The 24,225-nt window shown below is 49.4% G+C and overlaps 1 protein-coding gene across 5 annotated transcripts in view; it reads right to left on the bottom strand.

Moving 5' to 3' along the window:
- KCNN3 (potassium calcium-activated channel subfamily N member 3) overlaps positions 1-24,225 on the bottom strand; it is a 164,154-nt gene that overhangs the window by 93,043 nt on the left and 46,886 nt on the right. For all 5 annotated transcript variants that reach the window (XM_066261980.1, XM_066261981.1, XM_066261983.1 and 2 more), the window contains exon 2: positions 21,794-21,889. In XM_066261980.1, the coding sequence (XP_066118077.1) occupies positions 21,794-21,889 (96 nt within the window). The remainder of the gene's footprint in view (positions 1-21,793; positions 21,890-24,225) is intronic.

Raw genomic sequence — 24,225 nt, 5'->3', positions numbered from 1 at the left:
ATGGTGGTCAGGTGGGAGGAGTGGGCATGTGGGCCCCAAATGAGGGAGGGGCCACATCCACAAGTGGGAGAACAAGAACACAGCTCAACCTTCATTCACTTGTTTGTTGATTCTACAATTATGAGCACCTACTGTGTGCCAGGCACTGGCAATGAGGTGGGGATGAAACAAAAATAGAAACAAAACTAATAGCAATTCCCATATTGAACTCATACCCTGTGCCATCCCTCTGCCAAGTGCTTTCTGTGTGTTATTTCATCTAATGGTCACAGCAGCCCCTTAAGGAAAGTACTAAAATGATTCTGCTTTACAGATGAGGAAACTGAAGCAGAGAGGTTTAAGCAACTAGCCCAGGGTTGTATAGTTAATAAGAGGCAGAGCTGAAATCTGTACCAGGTCCTCTCGACTCCTAGCTAGAGAAGGACACACAGTCCACCTATACTTTCTAAGCTTATCAGCGTGAACAGGCACTGCGTTCACTGCCCACAGAGAAGCACACACGCTGCATCCAGGAGCTCGCTTTCCAGCTAGGAAGGGCGAGAGTTCACATAAATGCAGGGAGGGGGGCAGGTAAGATCTAGTCCATATTCAATGTCCACTGGGCAGCTGACCTGGGCTGGCCCTGGACAGTAGGGACCCCAGCCACACTGTGGGGCCTTGAAGTCCAGGATCTGGGGTTCAGCTTTATCTAGAAGTCACTGGAGGGTGAGAGTACATAAAGAGAGTGACCTACTGAAAGTTGTGTTTTAGGAAGACTACCAGCTGCAAGTGAATATTTATAACCTAAGAATACAAGGCAAAACATAATATCTAGAATATTACAGAAAAAGATAGGATCCATTTACTGAAACCTTCCAGCCAGACTCAAGCTCGGAAACTTGAATTTGCCCAAGGCCCTCCCTGCTGACACACACGGGCATGCAGCAACCATATCAGGAGGGAGACTAAGGACCCCAGTCTCCCGGGCAGGTTTCCTGTGGCTGCCACTCAAGTTCCTCCTCAGCCTCATTCTCCAGACTTTTCATGTAGTCGTCCTACCCTGTTGAAAGGGAGAAGCTGTCTATATTGTGAGCTGTTGGGGCACATGACAAGTCACCATTCTACCTTCTCTTATGGCTTGCCAAGACTGGAAAGACCTTCTGTTGGAGACAGATCTCTTTTTTTGCATGGCCTCTGCTCCAACTGTATGCTCTGGGCTTTGGTTTCTTGCCAGGCCTGTGAAATGGCTCAGAAATTCCCTGGAGCCCGACCCACCAGTGAACCTGAGGGTCCTTTTTCCCTGAACAGATTCTTAGAGACTCCAGTGGTTCAGGAACAAAAAAGGACATTTGTGACCACCAGCGAGGCATAGGAATAGATTACTAGGGCATCCAAGCGGGCCCCAGGCAACTGCAAACATTTTGCCAAAATCACATCAGCGTTGCAGCTGAAAGGTCAGCAGCTTGGAGAAGGCTGCTCCAACAGAGGTGGGGTCTGAATGATATTCTGACAGCAAAACCCTCTGAGCTGTAGGCCAGAATTGACACCTGTCATTTTGGTAACCAGCGGTATCATTACTGGTTCACAGTATGACCCTCAAACACACTCATCAACATCTGTCTGCCCTGAGACAGGTAAGTTTCTTCAAAACAAGAAAACCGGCCCTGGCCAGTTGGCTCAGTGGTAGAGCGTTGGCCTGGTGTGCAGAAGTCCTGGGTTCGATTCCCGGCCAGGGCACACAGGAGAAGCGCCCATCTGCTTCTCCACCCCTCCCCCTCTCCTTCCTCTCTGTCTCTCTCTTCCCCTCCCGCAGCCGAGGCTCCATTGGAGCAAAGATGGCCCTGGCGCTGGGGATGGCTCCTTGGCCTCTGCCCCAGGCGCTAGAGTGGCTCTGGTTGCGACAGAGCAACGCCCTGGAGGGGCAGAGCATCGCCCCCTGGTGGGCAGAGCGTCGCCCCCTGGTGGGCGTGCTGGGTGGATCCCGGTCGGGCGCATGTGGGAATCTGTCTGACTGTCTCCCCATTTCCAGCTTCAGAAAAAAAAAAAAAAAAAAAAAAAAGAAAACCTACAGCCTGACCAGGCAGTGGCACAATGGATAGAGTGTCAGACTGGGATGCGAAGGACCCAGGTTCGAGACCCCGAGGTCGCCAGCTTGAGCGCGGGCTCATCTGGTTTGAGCAAAACCAGCTTGGACCCAAGGTCGCTGGCTTGAGCAAGGGGTTGCTCAGTCTGCTGAAGGCCCACAGTCAAGGCACATATGAGAAAGCAATCAATGAACAACTAAGGTGTCGCAACGAAAAACTAATGATTGATACTTCTCATCTCTCTCCATTCCTGTCTGTCTGTCCCTGTCTATCCCTCTCTCTGACTCTCTCTCTGTCCCTGTAAAACAAAACAAAACAAAAAAAGAAAACCTACAGCCTATCAAGCTCTCACCCCACCATCCGCAGGCAGATAGGAGTGAGTTATTGTCCTCTGAGTACATATTTTACAGGTCAAACCCAAGGAGTGTTGAGTCCTGTTTTTTAGTGTGTTCAACCAACTGTGGCCTGGGAAACGTGCCAGGGGTAACAGCCCAGTGGTGGTGCACAGCTGTTCCCACAGCTGGCAGATACAGCACAGCTGCGGGCAATGTGGGCCAACACTGAGCAAGGGAGTGGATGAGCCAAGTGAGAGGCCTGGGGGCGGGGCCACCAGCCACTTGGCTGGAGGGGATGGGCAGGCACAGTCATCCAGGGCTCACACCATAAACACTCCTCTCCTTTCCTATTAACCCCTGGGCCATTCTAGCCCCCTCCTGGGGGGAGGTTAAGGTCCCAGGGCATTCTAAGCAACTTTGCATTAATTGCTGCGATTGCCCCCTCCTTTCTTTGTATGACTTGCCTTCCTTCATTTCCCTCCCAGTTGGACTCTCACTGCTCTCTGGGATGTATCTGGTAAGGACTGTGAACCTTTCCATGCAGGGACCCAATTCTTTTTCAGTGGCAGGCTTTCCCAGTGAGGGGCATTTTCAGCAGGAAGGGGATACCACTCACGCCTCTCAGAGACACAGTGATGCATGCACTAGCAAATTCTTTTTGTTCAGAATTTTGGAGGTGTGCATGGTAGGGACAAAACCATTAGGGTTTTATTAGAGGCTAGAATTCATGACACAACTCCACATCTGTGGTCCCTCACATCGCAGATATCCCCATCGTTATTATCCCATAGCAATTTGGTTCATGCTTAACACTGAAAATTAGCTGCCCATCTGTCTGACTCCTCCCCCTTTTCCTCAACACCCCTCCCCTCTCCCAAGACCTTGAGCCACAAGAGGGCAGGGAACACATCTCCCTCTTTCCTGTCCTGGCACTGAGTACAAAATCAGTGTTGAATTTAGTTGATTCCCACAGGCCTATTTTAAGAGAATAAGAGCAGGAGCAAGAAACATAATACTGGCAAATACTTAATACTTACACAGTCTTGCTAGTTCAAATTCCTTTTATATAGGTAAAACCATGAAGTCCCACCTAACCATAGGTAGGCACTAGTATTATCCCTATTTTATAGGTGAGGAAACTGAAGCACAGAGGGATGGAATAACTTGCCCCTAGCTCACAGTCAGGAGCTGGCAAACTTGCTCCAGAGTCTGATCTCCCAATTCTCTCCACATGCCGCCTCTCAAGTTGAACTGCAGCAAACTCCCTAAAAAACAGTTCTTTGTATTTCTTACAAGAGACCTTTATAGAAATATAACATGTGGCCCTGGCCAGCTGGCTCAGTGAATAGAGCATCAGCCCAGCGTATTGATGTCCTGGGCTCAATTACTGGTCAGGGCCCACAGGAGAAGGGACCATCTGCTTCTCTCCCCCTTATTTCTTTCTTCTGCTCCTGAAGCCAGTGGCTCAATTGGTTCAAGCATTGCTGCAGGTGCTGAGGATAGCTTGGTTGGTCCCAGCGCATCAGCCTCAGGCACTAAAAATATCTCGTTTGATTTGAGCATCATCCCCAGACAGAAGTTGCTGAGTGGATCCTGGTTAGGGCATGTGTAGGAGTCTGTCTCACTATCTTCCCTCCTCTTACCTAAAAAAGAAAAAAGAAAGAGAGAAGGAAGGAAGGAGGAAGGAAGGAAGGAAGGAAGGAAGGAAGGAAGGAAGGAAGGAAGGAAGGAAGGAAGGAAAGAAAGAAAAAAGGGAGGGAGGGAGGGAGGGAGGGAAAAATATAACATGTACAGGAGGAAATTAATAAAATTCAATTCTGCAGACAACCATGCAAAGGAGGCATGACAGACACAGGAGGAAAATATGACCAGATCCCAAAGATGACAGTCCTCTGTGCAAATTTGATGCTGTTCTGCACACAGCCAAGGCTCAAGGGAGCCAGCAAGGAAGAAACAAGAGAAACAGGCCATCAGTGCAGGGCCCAAGTACAAAGTCCTGGGCATGGGAGGGGAGTGAGGGTGGGGATGGGGATAGGGTCCTGGGTTCCATCAAAGGAGACTGTGAACATAATGGGGGAGGGGGCATGGCTAGGGCCATGCACTAACTCTAAGCAATGATTCCCACATTCTACTGTATCTTAGAATCACCTGGGAGCTTGTAAAAACACTTATACCCTCTGCCTCCCCTGAGCAATCACACCCCGTCTCCAGGGATGGGACGCAGGCACTGACATTAGGTTAAAGCTCCGTGGGTGATTCCCACGGAATGTACAGCCAACTTTGAGGTTCACTCATTCAGAGTCTATGCATTACTATTCACCAGAGAAGACTGTTCTTTCATTTTGGACTTAGATGGTGCATAGAGACCCAACCTGGGTGAGTGCCTTCCATCTTCCCACACTGTCATAGTCTGTTTGGGGTCCATTCTGGGGGAATGTGTTTCCTCTGTGGCAGGTTTTAGATCCTGCAGCTCCAGTTCAAATTCCAACCTTGCCACTTGCCAACTGCATGGCTTTGGGCATGTTACTTCATATCCAAGCCTCAGTTTCCCCATCTGCAAATAGGGGACTGGGGCAGGCAGAATAATAGCACCTCAAAATGCCCACATCCTAATCCCCAGAACCTGTGAATATGTTACCTTTTGTGACAACTAGGAATTAAGAATGCAGACGTAATTACAGTGTCTAATCAACTGACTTTAACACAGGGAGATTAGCCTGGGTTATCAGGGGGCACAATGTAATCACAAGGGTTCTCTAACGTGGAAGAAGGAGGCAAGGAGAGTCCGCGTTCAGGGATGAGAAGTGAGAAAGGCTTGACTGGCTGGCTGTTGCCGACTTTGAAGATGGAAGGGCAGACAGGATCTAGACGTGAAGAGGCAAGGGTCTGGATTCTCCCGAGAGCCTCCGGAATGGAATGCAACTCCGTGATACTGATCTTAGCTCAGTGAGACAAACTTTAGATTTCCAACCTCCAGAACTGAAAGATAATAAATCTGTATTGTTTGAAACCACTAAGTCTGTGGTCATTTGTTATAGCAGCAATAGGAAATGAATACAGGATGGATGGGAATAAATCAGAGATAGTGTGAAGATCAAATGAGATAAATTTTGTAAAACATGTTGCACTGTTCTTAGTGCTTTGTTGCTATTATTATTTTTACCGTCATCCTCCTGTCAGGGAGCTGCCACCTCCCGTGGTCCATGCACCTGCCATGGGCTGCCCACTCTCTGCCTACCATCCATAGATCTACTCCCTGGCTCCTGAGGCAGCTGAGTGGTCCCATGCCCCATGCGTTAGCAATAAGCCTGGTTTCGTGACCTGGGCCTGAGCTGGTAGAAACCAGCCTATCGTTCCTGAACAGGGCAACAGGCTTCCTAGAGTCCTGTGATGCCCATTAACACAGCACGCACCGGTGTTTCTGCTTCCTGACTCTGTTCATGAGAACAACAGGAAATGGGGCTGTGGGTAGGGGGAGGGGAGAGAGTTGGGAAGGGAGGCCCCAGGGAATGTTCCTGACCACCAGCTAAGAAAGGACCGTGGGAATGGTCAGCAAAGGCCTCAGCAACTTCATGTAAAAGGGCTCAGGTGTCCAACAGTTGCTTCCAGCAGGTAAGAGCTGGAGCACTGTGTCATCAGCAGAGGGCTTAGGTTTGCAATAGTGACCGACTTGGCAAGGAGGGTCCTAAATTAAACCTATCAAGCCCCTATTGTGCCAGGCCCTCACGGTCCTTTCACCCAGCCCACATAGCTGATGCACACAACACTCCTGTGTGGCCATTAGGACCCTGTTACACAGAGGGGGGAACAGATTGAAGAAAGCTCAGTGATTTGCCTGAGTCACCTGTTAGCAGCAGAACTGGGTTCAGACTCTCGATTCTGAATCTAAAATGCTCTACTCTGTATCGTATTTCATTTTCTTCTCAGAAAGTTCCAATTAATACTTCAGTCCTTATTGATTTAATCTTAAGAACATGAGGACACAGCTAGCACAGCCTATTCATCTGGATTTCCACCTTGAAATGTGCCAGCCATAAAAATGGAGAAGCTTCAAGAACTACAAAAACTAGAAAGGGGCTTGAAGGAGATTAGGTGCCAGATGAATAAATCCTGTGTTAGGTCAGGGTTGTAGAAACTGCACTTCTGTGTAATGGTCATAAGCCTTGGGTTTCCTGTGCCCCTAAAGTGGACCAGGCAGGTAAAGGAAGACATGTCCACTCCTTGCTGTGGGTGCCCAAGGACTCCCACCAAATTAGAATATTGTACCAGCCCTGGGGACTAAATTTATCCTGCAAGCTCAACCAGATCAGAATGTTCTCAGCTACAAGAGAGCCTGTCCCTCGTTGTCCTGCTCTTTCTCTTTCTCCAGAGCCAGGCAGTATTAGCAGTAAAATTCAGCCCGGTCAATTGAGCTTGAAAGCCACACACACACACACACACACACACACACACACACACACACACACACACAAACACACACACACACACGAAGCCAGTCCACAGCGACAGACACCACAGGTTAAGACAGGAAAGACTAAAGTGAGCAAGAAAGGGAGAGCCAGGTGGAACGAAGCAGGTTTCAATGATGCTGATAAAAGGGCTGACAAAAAACCAAGAAGAGGAAAAACTGTCTCAGGGCGGCTGCAGGCAAGTTCTCCCGCTAGAGTCAACAGCAGCATGAGCCACGGACGACGGAAGGTTCCGTGTGACGTCAGCTGCAACAAGCCACAGGCAGCTCACCTCCTCCCTTTCTACTGCATTTGTACCCGTCAAGCCCACTACAAACTGAGAAGCATCCCCTAAGACCCTCCTCGGTCTTGATGACAGCCAAGCCCTGAGGACTGGAGCCCATGCTGCCAGCACTCTGGGAGGACGGTCCTTCAGTTTGGGCCAAGCCCCCTCCCCAAACCTGCAGGGGGCATGCTGCAGGCAAAGGAAAGACCAAAACCCCTACTAGAGGGGGCTCAGTCTCCCAGACTGCTGGGAACGGAGTATTTTTAGGTAGAGGCTGGATTTGGGAACAAATAAGAAAAGAGCACAATTGTAAAATCCAGACGTTCTTGTAAAGTCTCAGGGCATTTCCCCGCTAAACATCTGAAGAGATCTGACAGAGCCAGACAAACTGAACTCCTTAAAGGCCCTGGTCCTGGTGGCTCACGCTCTGTCCATGAGATCAAAGAACCTCAGGTTCTGGGACCAGGAGGGCTGTCTTCTCACTCCCGTCACTCTTGAACAAAAGTGACCTGCTGGAGAGTTTTTTCAATGTTTCCTCCAGAGCAATCAATCCTGGGCTTTAAAGTCAATGCAGGTACCAGAATTAGGGAGACAGTGGGCCTCTGCCATCATCTCTGCCAGTCTCCTGCCCCGGCCCACCCCTTGGTCTTACTACTGCCTAGTGATGTTTCCTCAATCCTACATAAAATGCTTTACTAACACAACTTGGGGATCAGTCCCCTGACTTCCCTGTGTCTATCGGATTGCCATTCCATCCCCTCCTAACTGACAGTTATGCAGCTACCTCTGTAAGTGTGGATCCCTAATCTCTCCTGCTCCAACTCGCCAGGACCTGACTCCAGCCTCCCTGTTCATTCTCACTTCTCACCACTGGCTTTATGGCCAACTGTGTCCCTCCCCTTCCCTGGAAGCCCTGAGCTTTCCCACTGCTCCACATCTGCGCAGGCAGGTCCTTTCCCCTGCAGCACCCTCAGCCCACCTGCAGCTGTGAGAACTCTGCTCAGCCGGCAAGGCCCATTGCAAAGCCCCTCTCAGCACTTGGCAGCCACAGTGGGAGTATGAGTGCTTATCTCCCTGTTAGATCACAAGCCCATTCAGGGCAAGGACCTTGCTGTCCCCAAAGTGCAGGGCTCAGAACAGACCTTCAATAGCTCTGTGTAAAATGAATTAATCACCTTTTGTCCAGTCCTCAGGGGAGGCAGACTACAGTTGCTATTTCTAACAGCAGCAGGAAGACAAATATTGCCCTGCCCACACAGCCCCCAACCCCCATCCCAGTGGTGGTCATCTTTCTTTGCCCTCAAACTAAAAAGGTTTCCAGAACATTCTAGCAAGAGGCACCAGAGAGCCTGAAGGAGCCTTGGAGAGCACTCAGCTCCCCGCTTAGGTTGACAAAGGAGGAAACTGAGGACAGTGAGGGGCAGGGCCTGTGGTCACTGACACAGGAGACAGTGCCAGGGGGCACATCTGCCTTGGTGGTGCTGAGTTCAGAAGCTCCAGCTGCTCTGCACCTGCTGGATAGTTAGTTCCATTTGGCTAGTTAGTGATCCCTGGTTTGTGGCAGCGGCCAGAGGCGCCACAGGGCAGCAGTCATGGCCAAGCCCAGTGGTGGCTGAGAGTGGCTTTGGGAATGCTGAAGCCACAGAGACATGTGGCCATGCAGCAACACTCTCCTTCGACACAGCCTGTTGGGGTGACACTGCAACGAGCCACCCAGTCCTGTCAGGTGGCCAAGCACCCGCCTCACCTTTCATTTCACAGACCCTGAGTAGCACAGAGACACCTCCATCCTGCTCCAGAGGGCAGGGAGGGAGGGAGCCCAGAACCACAGCCTAGGGGAGGCCACAAAATGTTGAGGAGAAAGATTTGTAAATCCTTGAGTTCTTTTTTCTCCACCTCTGTTGTCTATAATCCTTTGAGTAGTGAGGGTTTTTTTCATGCTCACTGACCCCCGGGAGTGAGTTGTTTTTTTTTCTTCAAAAAATGAAATTAGTTACAGTTACAGTTTTATTAACTTAAAATCATGTTTGTTTGATAACCAATTTATGGAAACAAGAAGAACATACATTTGCCTTTTTTTAATGTTGCCTTCCACATGTACTATTGTACTCTGGATGGTCAGGAGGCACGAGGACGTACATGAACGTTCATACTACTCAAAGGGTTAATCCAACAAAAGGAAGTTGGCTTCCCAAGATTTCCTTTCTCATTCTGCATTTGTATCAACACTTTAAATGAAGTGATCATAGTCAGGCTCATCCAATGGGGGGGGGGAGGAAGCTTGGAGGCCCAAACATGCTAAAACACCTGGACAGACGAGAATGAACAGCTAAAACGAATGTGGGGAAACCAACAGCGACAAATGAAATGGGCAACTCGCCCCCAAAGGCCAACTGGACAAGCAAGGGTAGGAGATGGGCAGGGAGCCTGTGGCTTAGTCATTCTCTGAAGCGTGCAGCAGGTTTTAGTAAACATTTGATTCAATGTCAACTAACAGACTGCCATGCAAGTCAAAAGGTACCAGCTGTCTTTGGCTGCAGTAAGGGAATAAAAAACAGGCCTGACTAGGCGGTGGCAGAGTGGATAGAGCATTAGACTGGGATGCAGAGGACCCAGGTTCAAAACCCAAGCATGAGCAAGGGCTCATCTGGCTTGAGTGCAGAATCAGCAGCTTGAGCATGCGGTCGCTGGCTTGAGCGTGGGATCATAGACATGACCTCATGGTTGCTGGCTTGAGCAAGGGGTCACTCACTCTGCTGGAGCCCCCCCCCCATCAAGGCACATATGAGAAAGCAATCAATGAACAACTAAAGAGCCGCAACAAGGACTTTATGCTTCTCATATCTCTCTCTTTCTGCCTGTCTGTCCCTATCTGTCCCTCTCTCTCTCTGTTTCTATCACTTAAAAAAAAAAAAAAAAGTAAAAGTAAAAAATAAAATAAAAAGCAGGTAGGTGGCCCTCTGACTGACTGTCTCCTCACATCCCTGGATAGAGCAGTGGGGTCAGGACAAAGACATGGATGGAATCATGGGTCTCTTAATATGCCAGGAAGTTGGGGTGTTTCACCTAGGAAAAAGACCAACCCAGGGGGACTTGAGTGTGATGTTGCTGGCCCCTTACCACAGGGACAGTCAGAAAGAGGAGGAAATAAGGGTGGGAAATTGAGCGGGCTACCGAAGCCTGGCCACCCAGGACCCCTGCAGCCCAAGGCTCTGTTTCTAAAACACCAGAAGCAACCCAGGCAGCCTTGGCTTGCAGGTGTAGTCAGGTACGGTCCCAAGGGCCAGGTTACTGGCAGGGACACTATGGCTCCAGGTGAGCAGTGAGCAGGCACAGGAATCAGGAGCCGGCCCCTTGGAGAACAGGGGAGGGAAAGAACGAGACAGAGTGGGCCTGGCCAGGCAGCCAGGGCTTAGAGGAGACTGGAGCACAGCAAATCCCGGGGTGAGGGTAGGGAACCCAGAGCAGCACCCCAGTGCTGAGAATGCTGCTCTAGACAGCAACCCCAACTCCTTGTGGTGCTGGACCCCGCCTTCGGGGAAGGCCTGGGACTCACAAGGAGGACAGTAGGGAAACCAGGATAAGAAAGAGCTTTCTAACAGGCAAAGGAGCCACCAGAGGGCAGAGGCTGGGGCTCCCATCTGGAGGTGTGGCTGGGGTGGAGAATACAGGTGCTGCTTGGGGTTGGACCAACAGTGTCTGGGTGGCTCTTCAGCCTCACTTCATGTCCACTCTTCCTCCCTGTCTTGGAGGGGAGTCCCTGAGGCTCAGCCCAACTTTCAGGTATGCTCAGGGACTGCAGGGTAGGAGAGACAGTTTGGGGACAGAGCACTCTCCCCCACGCAGTGAAGACTAACAGGCTTGGAAACATCAACCTGGCTTGAGTCCAGCTCTGCCTCTCGCCATCCACACAAAACACATCACAGAATCCACCTCACAGGGCTGCTGTGAGGATCCACTGAGGTCACAAAGTTAAGATATCAACAAACGGAGGTCGCCATTATTATCATTTGTGGAATAATAAGCCATTTTCCAAATCTAAACTGGGAATCAGAACCCAGGCCTGTGATGTGAGGAGATGAGGAGAGGGTGCAGGTAAGTTCAGGGCTGAGCAGTAGGGTGGATGCTGGTAGGAGATGAGCATGTGAAGAAAGTCCGCCAGGGGCCTCGGCGGGGCACCCACAACCATAAGCCATCAAATGACGGGTTACATAAAAAATGACAAAGTCAGCTCTGTAAATGGACAGTGGTGATGACTCCACAACAGTCCACATTGTGGATGTACTTACTGCCACTGAATTGTATACTTAAAAATGGTTAGGCCTGACCTGTGGCAGCACAGTGGATAGACCACTGACCTGGAATGCTGAGGTCACCAGTTTGAAACCCTGGGCTTGCCTGGGGCAAGGTGCATATGAGAAGCAAACAATGAATAGCTAAAGTTGAAGCAACTATGAATTGATACTTCTCATTCCAACCCCCCTCTTCTCTCTGTAAAATCAATCAAATAAAAAAAATTAATGATTAAAATGGTAAATATTATGCTATGTATATTTTATGACAATTAAAAAAATACTTTTTTTTAATGACAAAGTCACAGCTTGGCCCCTGATTTACTGAGCACAACAACCCATTGTCTTTCCCACCACCAGACAGGTCAGTAGTAGTGATGTGCTCAGAGGGAATGGAAGTCTGTTTCAATTGTATTGAATTATTTACTTCAAAGATAAACCAAGCACCATTCATATCTTTTCCAATTATTGGGTTTTGGAGATGTTGAACAGTGGTGACTCTGTTATCTTGTCTCTTAAAAACAGGAAAATGTCACTTTACCAGATTCCTGTTGAACAGGCTAGAACAATCAAAATTTTCTTGGTAGTACAATGCAATGATAATTGTAAAGAAGCCTCCAAACACTGAAAATTTGGCAATACCTTCCAATTTCCCAAATCCTCAGAGAGTCACTTACGTTTAGCCCAGATTTAGAGTCCTGAGCTCCTACATGTACAAGACCCTTTCCTGGCACAGCAGGGACAGCCACAGAGATGGCTGAGAGAAGAGACAGGCCTCGCTGAGCTTAAAGGGCGCGCAGTGTTTCGCTAGGCACATGCACTGGAACTCCGTGGGGCTCTCGGAACACACATCCCCGGGCAGTACACACATCCCCTAGCTGCGGGGCCCAGACAGGGCACAGGGATCTGATGCCCATCCCTGACTGAGAATTGCCGCTGTGGGGACAAGATCATCATTTAAAAATTGTAATGGCAACAATACAAAATAGAATGAATTGACTGAAAAAGTCACAGGCAGTCTACACTGGCATTTTCAGGGAGGTAGAATATTCTATTAAGTTGACACTTGTTCCCCAGTGACTTTTGAGAAGTGGGAGTTTGTATTCATGGAAGGAGGTTGGAACACAGCACTGAGGAAGAAAACTCGGTCACTGACTTTAATTATCTTAAAAGCTTTAAGATGTCTGACCAATTTATATTTGCAAGAGTCTTAAGAGGAATCACCTTTAAACTTTAAGAACTGTCTTTTTTATTATTTACTGTTTCAAGTTCAAGGCTATACAAAGGGGACAGCTCATTCTCTTACGGGGCAGAGAGGCCAAGCAGTTAGGAGAAGGGACAAGGTTGCTTGAACAGTCCCCCACAAAGGGCTTCCTGAATACAGATTATATTGGTCATTGTCAGCAAAAGAACCCAGCTACTCTCCCTTCATTTTTCTCTCCTTATCACTGAGCATCCTTTAGACATGGAATCCTGGAAACAATCAGAGGTCCTAGGGAGCATCCGGTCCAAACTGCCCACTTTACAGATGACAAAACTGAGGCTGAGAGAAAAGGAACTCGTCCAAGCCCACACAGTGAATGGCATCCCAGACAGAAGACCGCGAGCCCCTCGAACCAGGTAAAGGCGGCCGAGGCTTGCTGGGCAGAAGCCCACAGGTGGGACAGGTACTGGGCTGTTTCAGTCAGAACCATTCATTCACTTAGCTGCCATGCTGGGAGGGTGATTTCTTGTACCCCTGAATTACAGTGGAAGCTTCTTGAGAGGTGTGATACCCCCTTTGCTTCACAGGACCCAGGTTGGGGACAGTGCGTGGTTTCCAAGGCAACGCACAGGTGGGTGGATTCAACCGCCCAGTGCCACTTCTGAGCCAGCAGGGGAGGAGAGCGAGAAGTGAGGCGACACCAACTTCCCATTCACAAACACTGACTCCTCCAAAACCAGCTTCCCCTCTGTCCCCCTGCCAGGGCTCAGGGGCGGAGCACACCTCTAACATCCTGGACTCCTGGAGCCAAGGAAGCTTCTAGAGGACTTGGCAAGAAGTATTTACTTGCCTGGAAGTCAGTAAAGCCCCAGCAGGCTGACTCCAGAGATCCAGGACTGTTCTTCCCGGCAGGGGCAAGTCTTAACATGCCTGGGGCAACGGTTTTCACACCTCTTAATAGACACTGCACACACCCTGTTGAGAAGCTTGACACAGGATGACATTTCCAAGTGACGAAACAAAAAGTCAACCACAGGCAGCAGAGAAACCTGGCATTGCTACAACACCTGGCACACAGGCCCAGCAGCTCTGGGTTGCTGTGAGACTGGATGACCTGGTGACAGCAGCAGGAGGCCTTCACACTCACAGGAAGGGGTCGTGGGGCAGGAAGCCATCTTTGAGGCAGAAAGGGTTAAGCCCACATGATTAAATATTTAGCAAATAAAACTAAAATGTCACACAGAGACTGCCAGGGCTAGTGTGGTAACCATGGCAATCCATAGCCAGCAGCAGATCCAGGAGTGAAGAGGTGCTAGGACAGAGGCCAGCCACCAAGAGGGGACAAGCGGGTGGCAGGGACGGCCACAGTGAGCATGGCCAGCTCACAGGGGCAGCCCTCAGAGACCCAAGATCCCTTATGAGGCAAAAGCACAGGCCAGAAGCTAGGGCTTCTCAGACCAGTCTCTCAGCCATATAGAGACTCTGTATTCTCTTCTGTAGATGAGGGAAGAATAAACCTGCCCCCAGGTTGATCATCCATTCATTTGTTTATACTTACTGAATACCTGCTAGGTGCTAGGTGCTCTCTCCCCATCAGTCCCCACCATCTGGACACACAACCAGGGAATAGGCATGGGCAAGATACAGTGTTTACCATTTCACACAAGACATGCCAATGTCAGACCAGTGCCGATGCTAAGCCATCTCCTAGAAAGGGATGCTTTGCTCAGAGTGGGGTAGCCAGAAGGGCTCCAAGAGGAAGAACTATGTATACTGAAATCTCAAAGTCTGAGAGGTGATGTCATGCAGGCAAAAGGTTTGATAATATATGTGAGAATACTCCAAAAAATACAAAGGACTAGACAAGATAATGCGATGTCATCATCACTGAGGCAGTTGCTAACATGCCAGCGTCTTGGCTTTCGATCTTTGAAGGGTAGTCTGACAAGGTCTGAGCAGGCTCTGGTGAAGGTTGAGCTGCTTCTCGCCTCCACTCATTCTTCCTTTCTTTTCAGCCTCACCCGGTACCAGTGGGCTGGTAGGAGGGTGGGTGATGTCCTCAGCTAATGCACAGTGCCCCTCCTTCGGGCATTGTATCCTTGGAACACACTTCCCATTTCCAATCTCCTGTATGTGCAGAGAGCTGTGCAGAGAGCATTCGTTAGAGTAGAGCAGGAGATGGATGTGAGCTTGGCAGAGGAGGCTGCCATCTGGAATTTTCCTGTCAATCTCCACATCCCTGTGGTCCTGCAGCCGCCCTGGGTGCTTGGAACTCCCTCCTCATCTCTGGGCAGCGTGCCTGGGTTATGGAGCTGATGTCTTCAGACCAATCAGGCTTAGAGGGCCGTCTGTCTGGAGGTCTCAAGATCTTAGGGGCCTCCAATCCATTCAGCTCAAAAGGAGTGCCTTGGCCATTGGCCCATCTCTGAGCCCAGTGAAGGCAATTCAAATTCATCAGCCAACCAGCCAGACACCCTTAGGAAATGTCTCCTAGGGGCTTGCAAGGATGGAGACCCCAGCACTTAGAGAATTAGGCAGCTGCCATCTCCGCTAGAGGACAAACACACCTTCCTCTGTTCTCTCATCACTCCCCTAAAATGCTTCTGGCCAAGTTTCATCCCAAATACACATACCTTGCAGTATGGCACTTATAGCTTGGGGCACAGTGCATCAAAGTCTAGGACAAACAGCTTCCAAAGGCAGGGATTGGGTTTGAATTAATTCTGAATTCTCAATGCCTGACATAAAGTAGTCTTTGCCTTACAGGTAAGTTGACGATGTGACTTGAGTCCACTTTCTTCTCCAGGGAGCAGGGAGGGTGAGGACACAAAGTGAGACTCAGCTGGAACCGTTCTTCCTGTTCCCTAATGTGAAGATACCGCTAGCTCATTCAGCAGAGGGACCCCCCAAGCATCTGAACAAGTGACACCTCTGGCATTTTAAATTCCTGCGTCCGTGTGACTATGGGTTATATATATATGTACCCAGGAGGGCGCTCCAATTTATGGACATCATGCTGTAGCAGGTAAGCTTTTTTGTAATGTGAGCTGTGTCTTGAATATAATTTATGTCCTATAATTTGAAGTAATTTCCCTGTCAGCTGAGAGCACTATTGGTATTTAATTAAAATATCCACTTTTACATACCTAATAAATTAAAAGTCTCCCCTTTTATTGGTCCCCCTGGGCTTCAAGTTGAAGAAGTTGAAGGCCCATCTCTTGTCACTATCTTACTTCTATCAAGTTTGAAGTACTAGAGGCCACTGGAGGCTCACACCAGATCTTCAGGGATTGATACTTCCAAACAAGAGTAGATACCCCACTCTTTTGATCTGATTGATGCTTCTACTTCAAATATGGCTAATAAGCATAAACTGAAATTATTTCTAAAGTTCTCATCTACACATGGAACATGGTACATCTACTACTGAACTATGTCCTAGCTTAGGCTAACAGCAGTTCCCTCGATGTAATTCAACAAACACTAGCTGAGCACCTGCTATGTGCTAGGCAGTGTCCTACAACTTCCTGCCCCTGCAGCTTCATCAAGTACACCAAGGCTCCTCTCTGGGCCTCCAGAGGCGGGGCTGCCTGTACCTCTCACCCCATCCATTCCCCACCCCTGTCCCCAGGCTCTGAGCCAGGGCACTTCCTGCCTGGGGTGTTCGATCCCTTCCCCTCCTTATGCTTCTGGACTAGAACCTGGTTATTTCTTCGCCCTCTCAACTGGCTCCTTTCTGGCAGCTGATGGACACATGAGTCTCTCCAGTCTACATAAACAAATCAAACTTCCCTCCCTCAGCTGCCACTCTGGCTTCCCTCCACTCATAGCCAAACTTCTCAGAAGACTGGCCAGTATTCACTGTCTCCAGTTTCTTACATCCCACTCGGTTCCCCTTCCCCACCATTGCCCTGTGACTACTCTGGAGAGAGGCACAGTGACCTCCCCAGAACCTAATGCAACTCCTTGACTGCTTTGAGGCATACCCTACACTCCCTTCTTTGCCCCCAGCTTTATATCTGGAAGTCCTCTGACCTCCCCAACTGTTCCTTCTCCATATCCTTTGAGGGCACCCTTCTTCCTCCCACTTCTCACCTCACCAATACCCCCCACCAGGGCTCTGTTCTAACCCTTGCTCTCTTCTTGCTGTGCCCTGCTTATCCAGCCCTGGCCTCTGTATTACTGTCCTGGAGGCAGCTAGATGCCCACCCCCCAAACCTCAAACTCCACATGCCTAAGACTGACCTCGTTATCATTCCCCACCAACTTCCTTCTGTGGTTTCAATTTTAATAAATGGTGCTCCCAGCCACTGAGTTACTTGAGCAAGTGCCAGATGTCTCCTCTTCCTACAGATAAGTACCTCCATCCTAATTGGAGGCCAAATCTGGTCAATTCCACTTGCTTAGTGTCTCTCATGTCCAGCTCCTCCTCCTGTCCCGGCTCTTGTCTTGCCCTAACTCAAAGCATGATTGTCCCTTACCTGGACTATGGTAACATGCTTCTAATTCATTTTCCTGCCTCAGAAATTGGCTTTTTCAACATTTGCCAAGCTGCAGCTAAAATGTAAATCTGATGATATTCCACCCCCCACCACCACCACCAACCCCCAGCTTGAAGCCCTTCGGTGGTTTCCACTGCTGCCTACAGAAGTTTCAAAGCCCTTCAGCAAAACAGATACATTCCTGCTGGTCCTGCCCATGCTCCATAGTAAATGCACCCCGCTGCTCAGGACCTCGTCCTAGAGGTATTCCAAATGCACTCTACAGTTTCCCATCTCAGGGCCTTTGTTTGTTTGGAGACCTCTGCCTGGGACATCCTTCCCACCCTGTCTGCCAGGCAAACACATCCTCATTTAAACTAAGGTGTTTTGCATTTATTATCTAGTTTGATCTGCACAACAACCCTTTGTGGCGGGTACTATTTTTAGTGCCATTTTGCAAGAAGGAAATAGACCAAGAGGGATTAAGTAACTTGCTAAAAGTTACCATACACACTACACTGTGTCAAACAAAGAGTAGGATTTGAATCCAAGCCAGACTACTCTACAGTCCATGTGCTCAGCCACCTGCTATCCAGCCCTCCAGGATGGCACCAGAGACATTAATTAAAGACCTAGATTTACTGAAGGTTGACAACCCTTGGAGAAGCAAAGGTGATTTGGGGGTTTCTAGCACAGAAAACTGGGCTCCTGTCCCAGCTCCGTGTGAAGGAGACCCTCATAAGTCTATGCTGAGCGAACCAGATGGGTAAAGAGTAGCAGCTGGAGGACCCTGGGATGCAAAAGGAGCTCCGTGTTTTCTACGTTGGGCCAGAGACACGCCAATGACATTGAAAATGTGAGCCTGCCGCCTGGGAGGCTGCCACTGCCCACCTGGGAGTTGGTGATCACCAAAGCACAGGGATAAACGAACTCTCCAATGGACAGTACGGTTGTCAATGTTTTGGTAAATAAACAAAATACGTTGTTTTTTGTGTTTTCATTTCTTTCCAGGAACACTGGCCTGAGAATAACAGATACCTGAGCCTTCGAAGGCACCGGGCGCCACACCACCGAGACAAGAGGTGACTAAGTAGAGCCGGGCAGCCATCTTCAAGTGCCAGCGGCTGCCTCACGGGAGACACGAGGGCCACCTTTTCCCCGCGCCAGAGCCAGTGGAGTGGAAGCTCCAGGGAAGCCCGTTTCCTCTCTGTGGGATGGCAACACCTCATGCTGTCCATTAAGGGACAGCTTCCTTCAAGAGGCGGTGAGTCCCTGTCACGGCAGGCCCACAGAGGTAAGAAGAGGTTCATGCATGGAAGAGGGGTACACCCAGTCACCTCTGAGAGCCTTCCAAGCCCGAGACTCTCGCTTACAGTCAGAGTTTGATCAAGAGTTACCCAAAAACATTTCAGAATGCTACTCCCTCAAAAACACAAGCTTGTCCAAACTAACAAATAGGAATACCATTCTAGAAGAAGATACTCCAGCATCATGTGCATGCAGGGCCAGGGCCTGGGGCCTGGCTCTGAGCATCTGGGGCAGGATTGGGGGAGGTGGAGACATGGCCATCTGGTCCCTGCTAAAATTTAGTCAAGTGACCAACAACTAGTATGGATGAGAGAAGTGACAAGCAGATCCTTAACACAGCCACTGGCATCACCATGGAGGCAGTGAGCCACACCCTGGCCCTGCCTGCTTCACAGCAGGTGGCCTTCCCCTACCGAGGTATGTTCCCAGGGCTCCCCTCAGGATAAGTGCTGGCAGTCCACCCTCTTTCAGGAAGCAGGTCCCCTCCTGGTCACACACCAGACCTCTATCAGATAACTTCAGAATTGGGGAGCTTAGGATCCCCAATTAACAGATAAGGAAACTGAGGCCTACGACCACAAAGCTAAGTAATAGTCTAAATTGCTTTTGAAGCTAGATATCTTAAATCCGGCACCCTTCCATTCAAAACATGCACTGCAAACACCAGCTCTAATGTCAGACACTGTGAGTCCCTAGAAATGCAGAGATTAATGATGTCATTGTCCCTGAGGTGGGGGAGAAAAACACAGAACAAAAAATTACACTATGGCCGGGGTGCATACAAGAAGCGTAGGTACGGTAGCAAGCCCTCCCTCCCTCCCCTACCACACCCCCCATGACTATCTGGGCCCAAACCATTCCCAGTTCCCTCTGGCAGGAGAAGGGCCACCTATGTGCAGAAAGAACTTTACTGGAAAGGTAAGAGGCACAGAGGGAGCCAGATACTGGTGGCTCCCCATGAGCCTGAGGGTCAAGTAGGAGAAGGGGCTAGCAATGGCACTGATAGTGCAGGCAGGGCTGGGCCAGACTGCAGAGGAAGCCCAGCCACCTGCCAGTGCCAGAAGCCATGACAGTGACCATCTGGTGGGCCCACTTGTACATGAACAAGGCCCAGCCGGAAGCAGTGGGGCAAAAAAGGGGCTGAAGTTTTCATTTTGTGAAAGCCTACTCTATACGCTCTACTGTTCCCAGCCCTCTTAAGAGTTCAGCAAAGTGTATGATAGGACTCCCACAACTCAGATGGGGAAACTGCGGCCCAGAGAAGTTATTACTGGCCCAAGGTCATTCACACTGAAGTGTCTCAGCCAGGATTCCAGACCACTGATTTCACTTTGTTTCTCTAAACTGTGAGTGCCAGGCCAAGAGACTGAAATAGTGTCCTCTATTGCCCTAACTTAGGACAAAGCAAAATTAGCCATGAGCTGAGGATGGGACAAAGGGTGCCCAACTAGGTGCTGGCCCGTCAGCACGATGGCCCTGCCACCAGGCCAGAACTGATCCGAGAGCCAAGATCAGATATCGGCTGCAGCTGGGCCAGATCAGGTGTGAAGGCTGCAGGCCCTGAGCTGGAAACAAGAGCCCCAAGAGAATCAGAGGGAGTGATCCCTGGTTCTTCTAACCCTGATGCCTAGAGTGGAAAGGAAGCAGTCAGGCTTAGAGGAACCATACTGTGGGGTTGTAACTGGGGACTCCTCTTCCCCCTCCCCCAAGCGTGCACTGTAGCTGAGCTTTATGGTTCTGCCGTCTTCTTTGGCCTGTGTAACACCTTCCACACAGGTCAGGGTGATATGTAGTAAGACAAACTCCCTACAGATGAGGACATGGGACTGAGAGCGCCTGAGGGACTCCCTGCTCCGTGACTGGTTTAGGGAGTGTGAAACCTGGCCCGAGACCCAGACTGACTCCTGGTCTTGTCCGGTATTCCAGCCCCTCTCCCTCCTGCCTACACTTCTGGCTCCTTTTTGGGACTGACTGGACAATGGTTTGGTTAAAGGCCTCACATTTTGTCTGGTTCAGGCTCCATGAAGGAAGCTGCTTGGTGGCATCTGGAACTGTCAACCCTCGAAGTATATCTCTCTGAGCACCTGTGACCTTCAGAGACTAAACAGTCCCAGCCTTCTGAATTAGTGACATCTGGTCATCGACAGACTAGAGCTCTGCCAAGGTGGCCTGGAGCCAAGGCCAGTCACAGCAGCCCCTGGCAGTCAGTAGGAAAGCAGACCCACACTCTAAGAAGAGGCGCGCACACCCACATCCGTCTGTGCGGCCAATCCACCTTGAAAACGTTGAGTAACCAAAAGGTCACTCAGTTTACCACGCATTCTCTCATAAGTTCCTCATTCTATCATCACAACAACCTGTGAAAGACAGAATCAAACCCTCATGTTCCAGATGAAGAAAGTTTCACATGTTCCAGCCCTGAGAGGTCCCAGGACTGGCCAGACACTCCGTGAGAGGAGAACATGGCTGAGACCTCACCCCAGTTGTTCTGACTCTAAAGTTCTGGTCTTTGTCAATCTCTTGCCGCTGGCTAGGTGTGCATCTATCTCTGCTCCTCCAGCCAAAGGACCAGGATTATATCCAGATTCACATGTGTGAGAAACAACACCTGGATACCCAGGTCCCACTAGAGCAGGTCAGCCTGAAGGGCCAGTGATGGGGGAGACCCATTGTCACGAGAAGACGCCACAGATCTGCCTGCTCCCTCCTGCCTTTTCCACCCCAGGTCAAACCATGTTTCCTATGTCAGCCAACTGGAAGTGTACCCCAGAGGCCCAGCCAATATTCCTCTGGGTGCCAAGTCACTCCTGGGCAGCAGGAGTCATTTTCTACTAGATGCAAAATGAATCCTCCCACCCTGGCAGTGTCCAGAAGGGGAAAAGTCTATACCACGTGGTAATACAGACTCCTGGTGGTATTCAATGCAGATTGAGTGTGTGTGTATGTGTGTCTGTGTGTGCATGTGCATGTGGGAGGACACGAGACAGGTCTGTCTCACTGGGGGGTGGGGGTGAGGGTTCTGTGGCTCAAGTTCAGAAAGGATCCAGCAAGATAGAAAAGTCAAAGCAACTCACAAGGGCTCTCAGTACAATGGTACTAAATGAGGATCTGGCTCAGGCTGCCCCCTAAACAATAAAGCCACGTTTGCCGCTGAGATCCCCCAACAAAGATGATGTCACAGTTGTTCTAAAAAGCCACAGGGCAGCCTCATGATTGGCTCTCCCATGAGGGTCCAAACAAATAGAAGAGCCAAGATGGGACAGCATCTTATAAAATCACCCAAGTAGCTGCTTCAGGGGTGTTTGGGGGGCGGGGACAGACTCAGCCAGGTGAAAGAAATGTCCACTGCATGAGTGGTAAAGGCCAGAGTACCTACCTGGACTTCACGTGTGTGATAGGCGATGATCAAACCCAAGAGGATGATGGTGGACAGACTGATAAGGCATTTCAGGGCCAATGAAAACATGGAATCCTGCAGGAGAAACAGAGAAAGAATTAGGGAGGGACGGGAATGGGACATCTCATTGTACTCTGAGGCCGTGTAAAGGTGAAAGCCTGGCGCAAAGGAGGGACTGTCACCCGAAAGTGCCTTCAGCTGGGCCCTGGGCCGGTTCCATCTCAGCAGCCGCTCCCCAAACCCCAGCCTCTGTTCTCTGGGGTTAAATCATTTTTGCATTCCCAAGATGAGCTCTACTAGGGTGTGATGTATTATGTTCGTTATACGTGACTAGATTCAGTTTGCTGATGTGTTGTTTAGAATTTTTGCCTCCATGCTCATAAGTCATGTGAACATAATTCTTTTTTTGTACTGCTATTATATGGTTTGGGCATCAATACTGTGCCAGCTTAGGCCTCTTTTTTCTCTTAACAAACCTGAACAAGAGGATTCCTGAGATCCTTCCATCTCTGACCATGAAGAATTTTTTCAGGAATAAATTAGAATGTCCTGGCAGCTGCTCTCATCTCTTGTTTTAGGTCAAGGGCAGGGAGGGAGGCAGGGGTGGCAGAGGAGCTACAAAGAGGAGGTGGCTGAACACAGAAGCAAAGATGGGTCCCAGACAGCAGAAGGGCCCTGAGGCCCCTCCTGCAGAGGAGGGGGGAGGCAGATCGGCTCCCTTGCCTTCCCGGCAGCCTTCCGGCCCCAGAGCAGCTTCAAGGACCCATGTGGTTGAGAGCACAAGCTCTAGAGCCAGCACACAGGGTCCCAATCCTGACACAGCCACTAAGTATGTGACCTCAGGCCGCTCCCTCTCTGCCTCACGTGTGATATGGGGATAACCTACTTCATGAGGCTGCTGTGAGGACTAGAGGAAATTCTTGTAAGTAAAGTGATTGGAACAGTGGCTAGCCGTGGAAGGATGAGCTACTACTGTCATTTACTTTGCTTCCTCTACAAATTCCAGGCTACTTTGTGCCTTCCTGGCATTTGGAAGCCAGGGAATAGAGATGGCTCCCAATCCCAAAGGAAGAAAGGAACCCATCCCTGAGCAAAGGTAGCAGATGAGAGGCAGGGGGCCTGGGCACCCTGAGAGATAGACAGCACACGAGAAACAGCCCCTGTGCTCCCAGAGCTGAGATCATAACAGCACCTGATTTCTGTAAAGCACCTTATGGTTTAAAAGGTACGTTCACGGACCCTGGCTGGGTAGCTCAGTTATTTGGAGCGTCATCCTGATATACCAAGGTTGCGGGTTCAATCCCCAGTCAGGGCACATACAAGAAACAACCAATGAATGCATAAATAAATGGAACAACAAATTGATGTTTCTCTCTCTCTAAAAAAATTAATTAATAAATAAAAAGCTTTAAAAGGTGCTTTCACATACTGGTTCTAATCCATTCTCACGATAGCCCTTGGCCTCTATCCCAGCTTTATAGATACCATAGGCAAGGGCTCAGAGAGGTAAGTGGCTTGTGCTAGACTAGAGTTCAAAGCTAAGGTCTATGACACCCAGGTCAGACAACTGCCCACTCTCCAATGGGAAACAGAATAGAAACATAAGAAGTGTCCATTTAATCATACCCAAATACAACTTATGACAATAATAGAAGGTATTTTATTTTTTAAAGATTTTATTTATCCATTTTTATTGGAGAGAGAGAGAGAAAGAAAGAGAGAGAGAGAGAGAGGAAAGACATAGAGAGAACAGGGGAAGGAGCAGGAAGCATTAACTCCCATATGTTCCTTGACAGGCAAGCCCAAGGTTTTGAACCGGCAACCTCAGCATTCCAGGTCGATGCTTTATCCACTGCACCACCACAGGTCAGGCCAATAGAAGGTATTTTATTTTTTAAATTTTTAAAAATATTTTATTTATTGATTTTTAGAGAGAAGGGAGAGAGAGAGAGAAGGAGGAGGAAGCATCAACTCCCATATGTGCCTTGACCAGGCAAGCCCAAGGTTTCGAACCAGCAATCTCAGTGTTCCAGGTCGATGCTTTATCCCATTGCGCCACCATAGGTCAGGCCCAATAGAAGGTATTTTAAAGGTAGGATATGATTAACTGCTTGGTGGAACTTACAGTAGAGCCAGGGTGGGGGTGGGGGTGGGGATGAATCAAGAGAGGGAGACATCACTGTGATAAAAGCTTTCAGCCTGGTTTGTGGTGGCGCAGTAGATAGAGCATCGACCTGGAACACTGAGGTCACTGGTTTGAAACCCTGGGTTTGCCCAGTCGAGGCACATACAATAAGCAAGCAATGAACAACTGAAGTGAAGCCACTGTGAGTTGATACTTCTCATTTTTCCCTCCTTTCTCTCCTCTCTCTGTAAAATCTATAAATAAAATCTTTAAATAAATAAATAAA

Source organism: Saccopteryx bilineata, chromosome 2 (genome assembly GCF_036850765.1).
Source record: "Saccopteryx bilineata isolate mSacBil1 chromosome 2, mSacBil1_pri_phased_curated, whole genome shotgun sequence".
NCBI lineage: Eukaryota > Metazoa > Chordata > Mammalia > Chiroptera > Emballonuridae > Saccopteryx > Saccopteryx bilineata.
The sequence above is the reverse complement of the archived record's forward strand: the minus strand, read 5'-3'. Positions and strand labels throughout refer to the sequence as shown.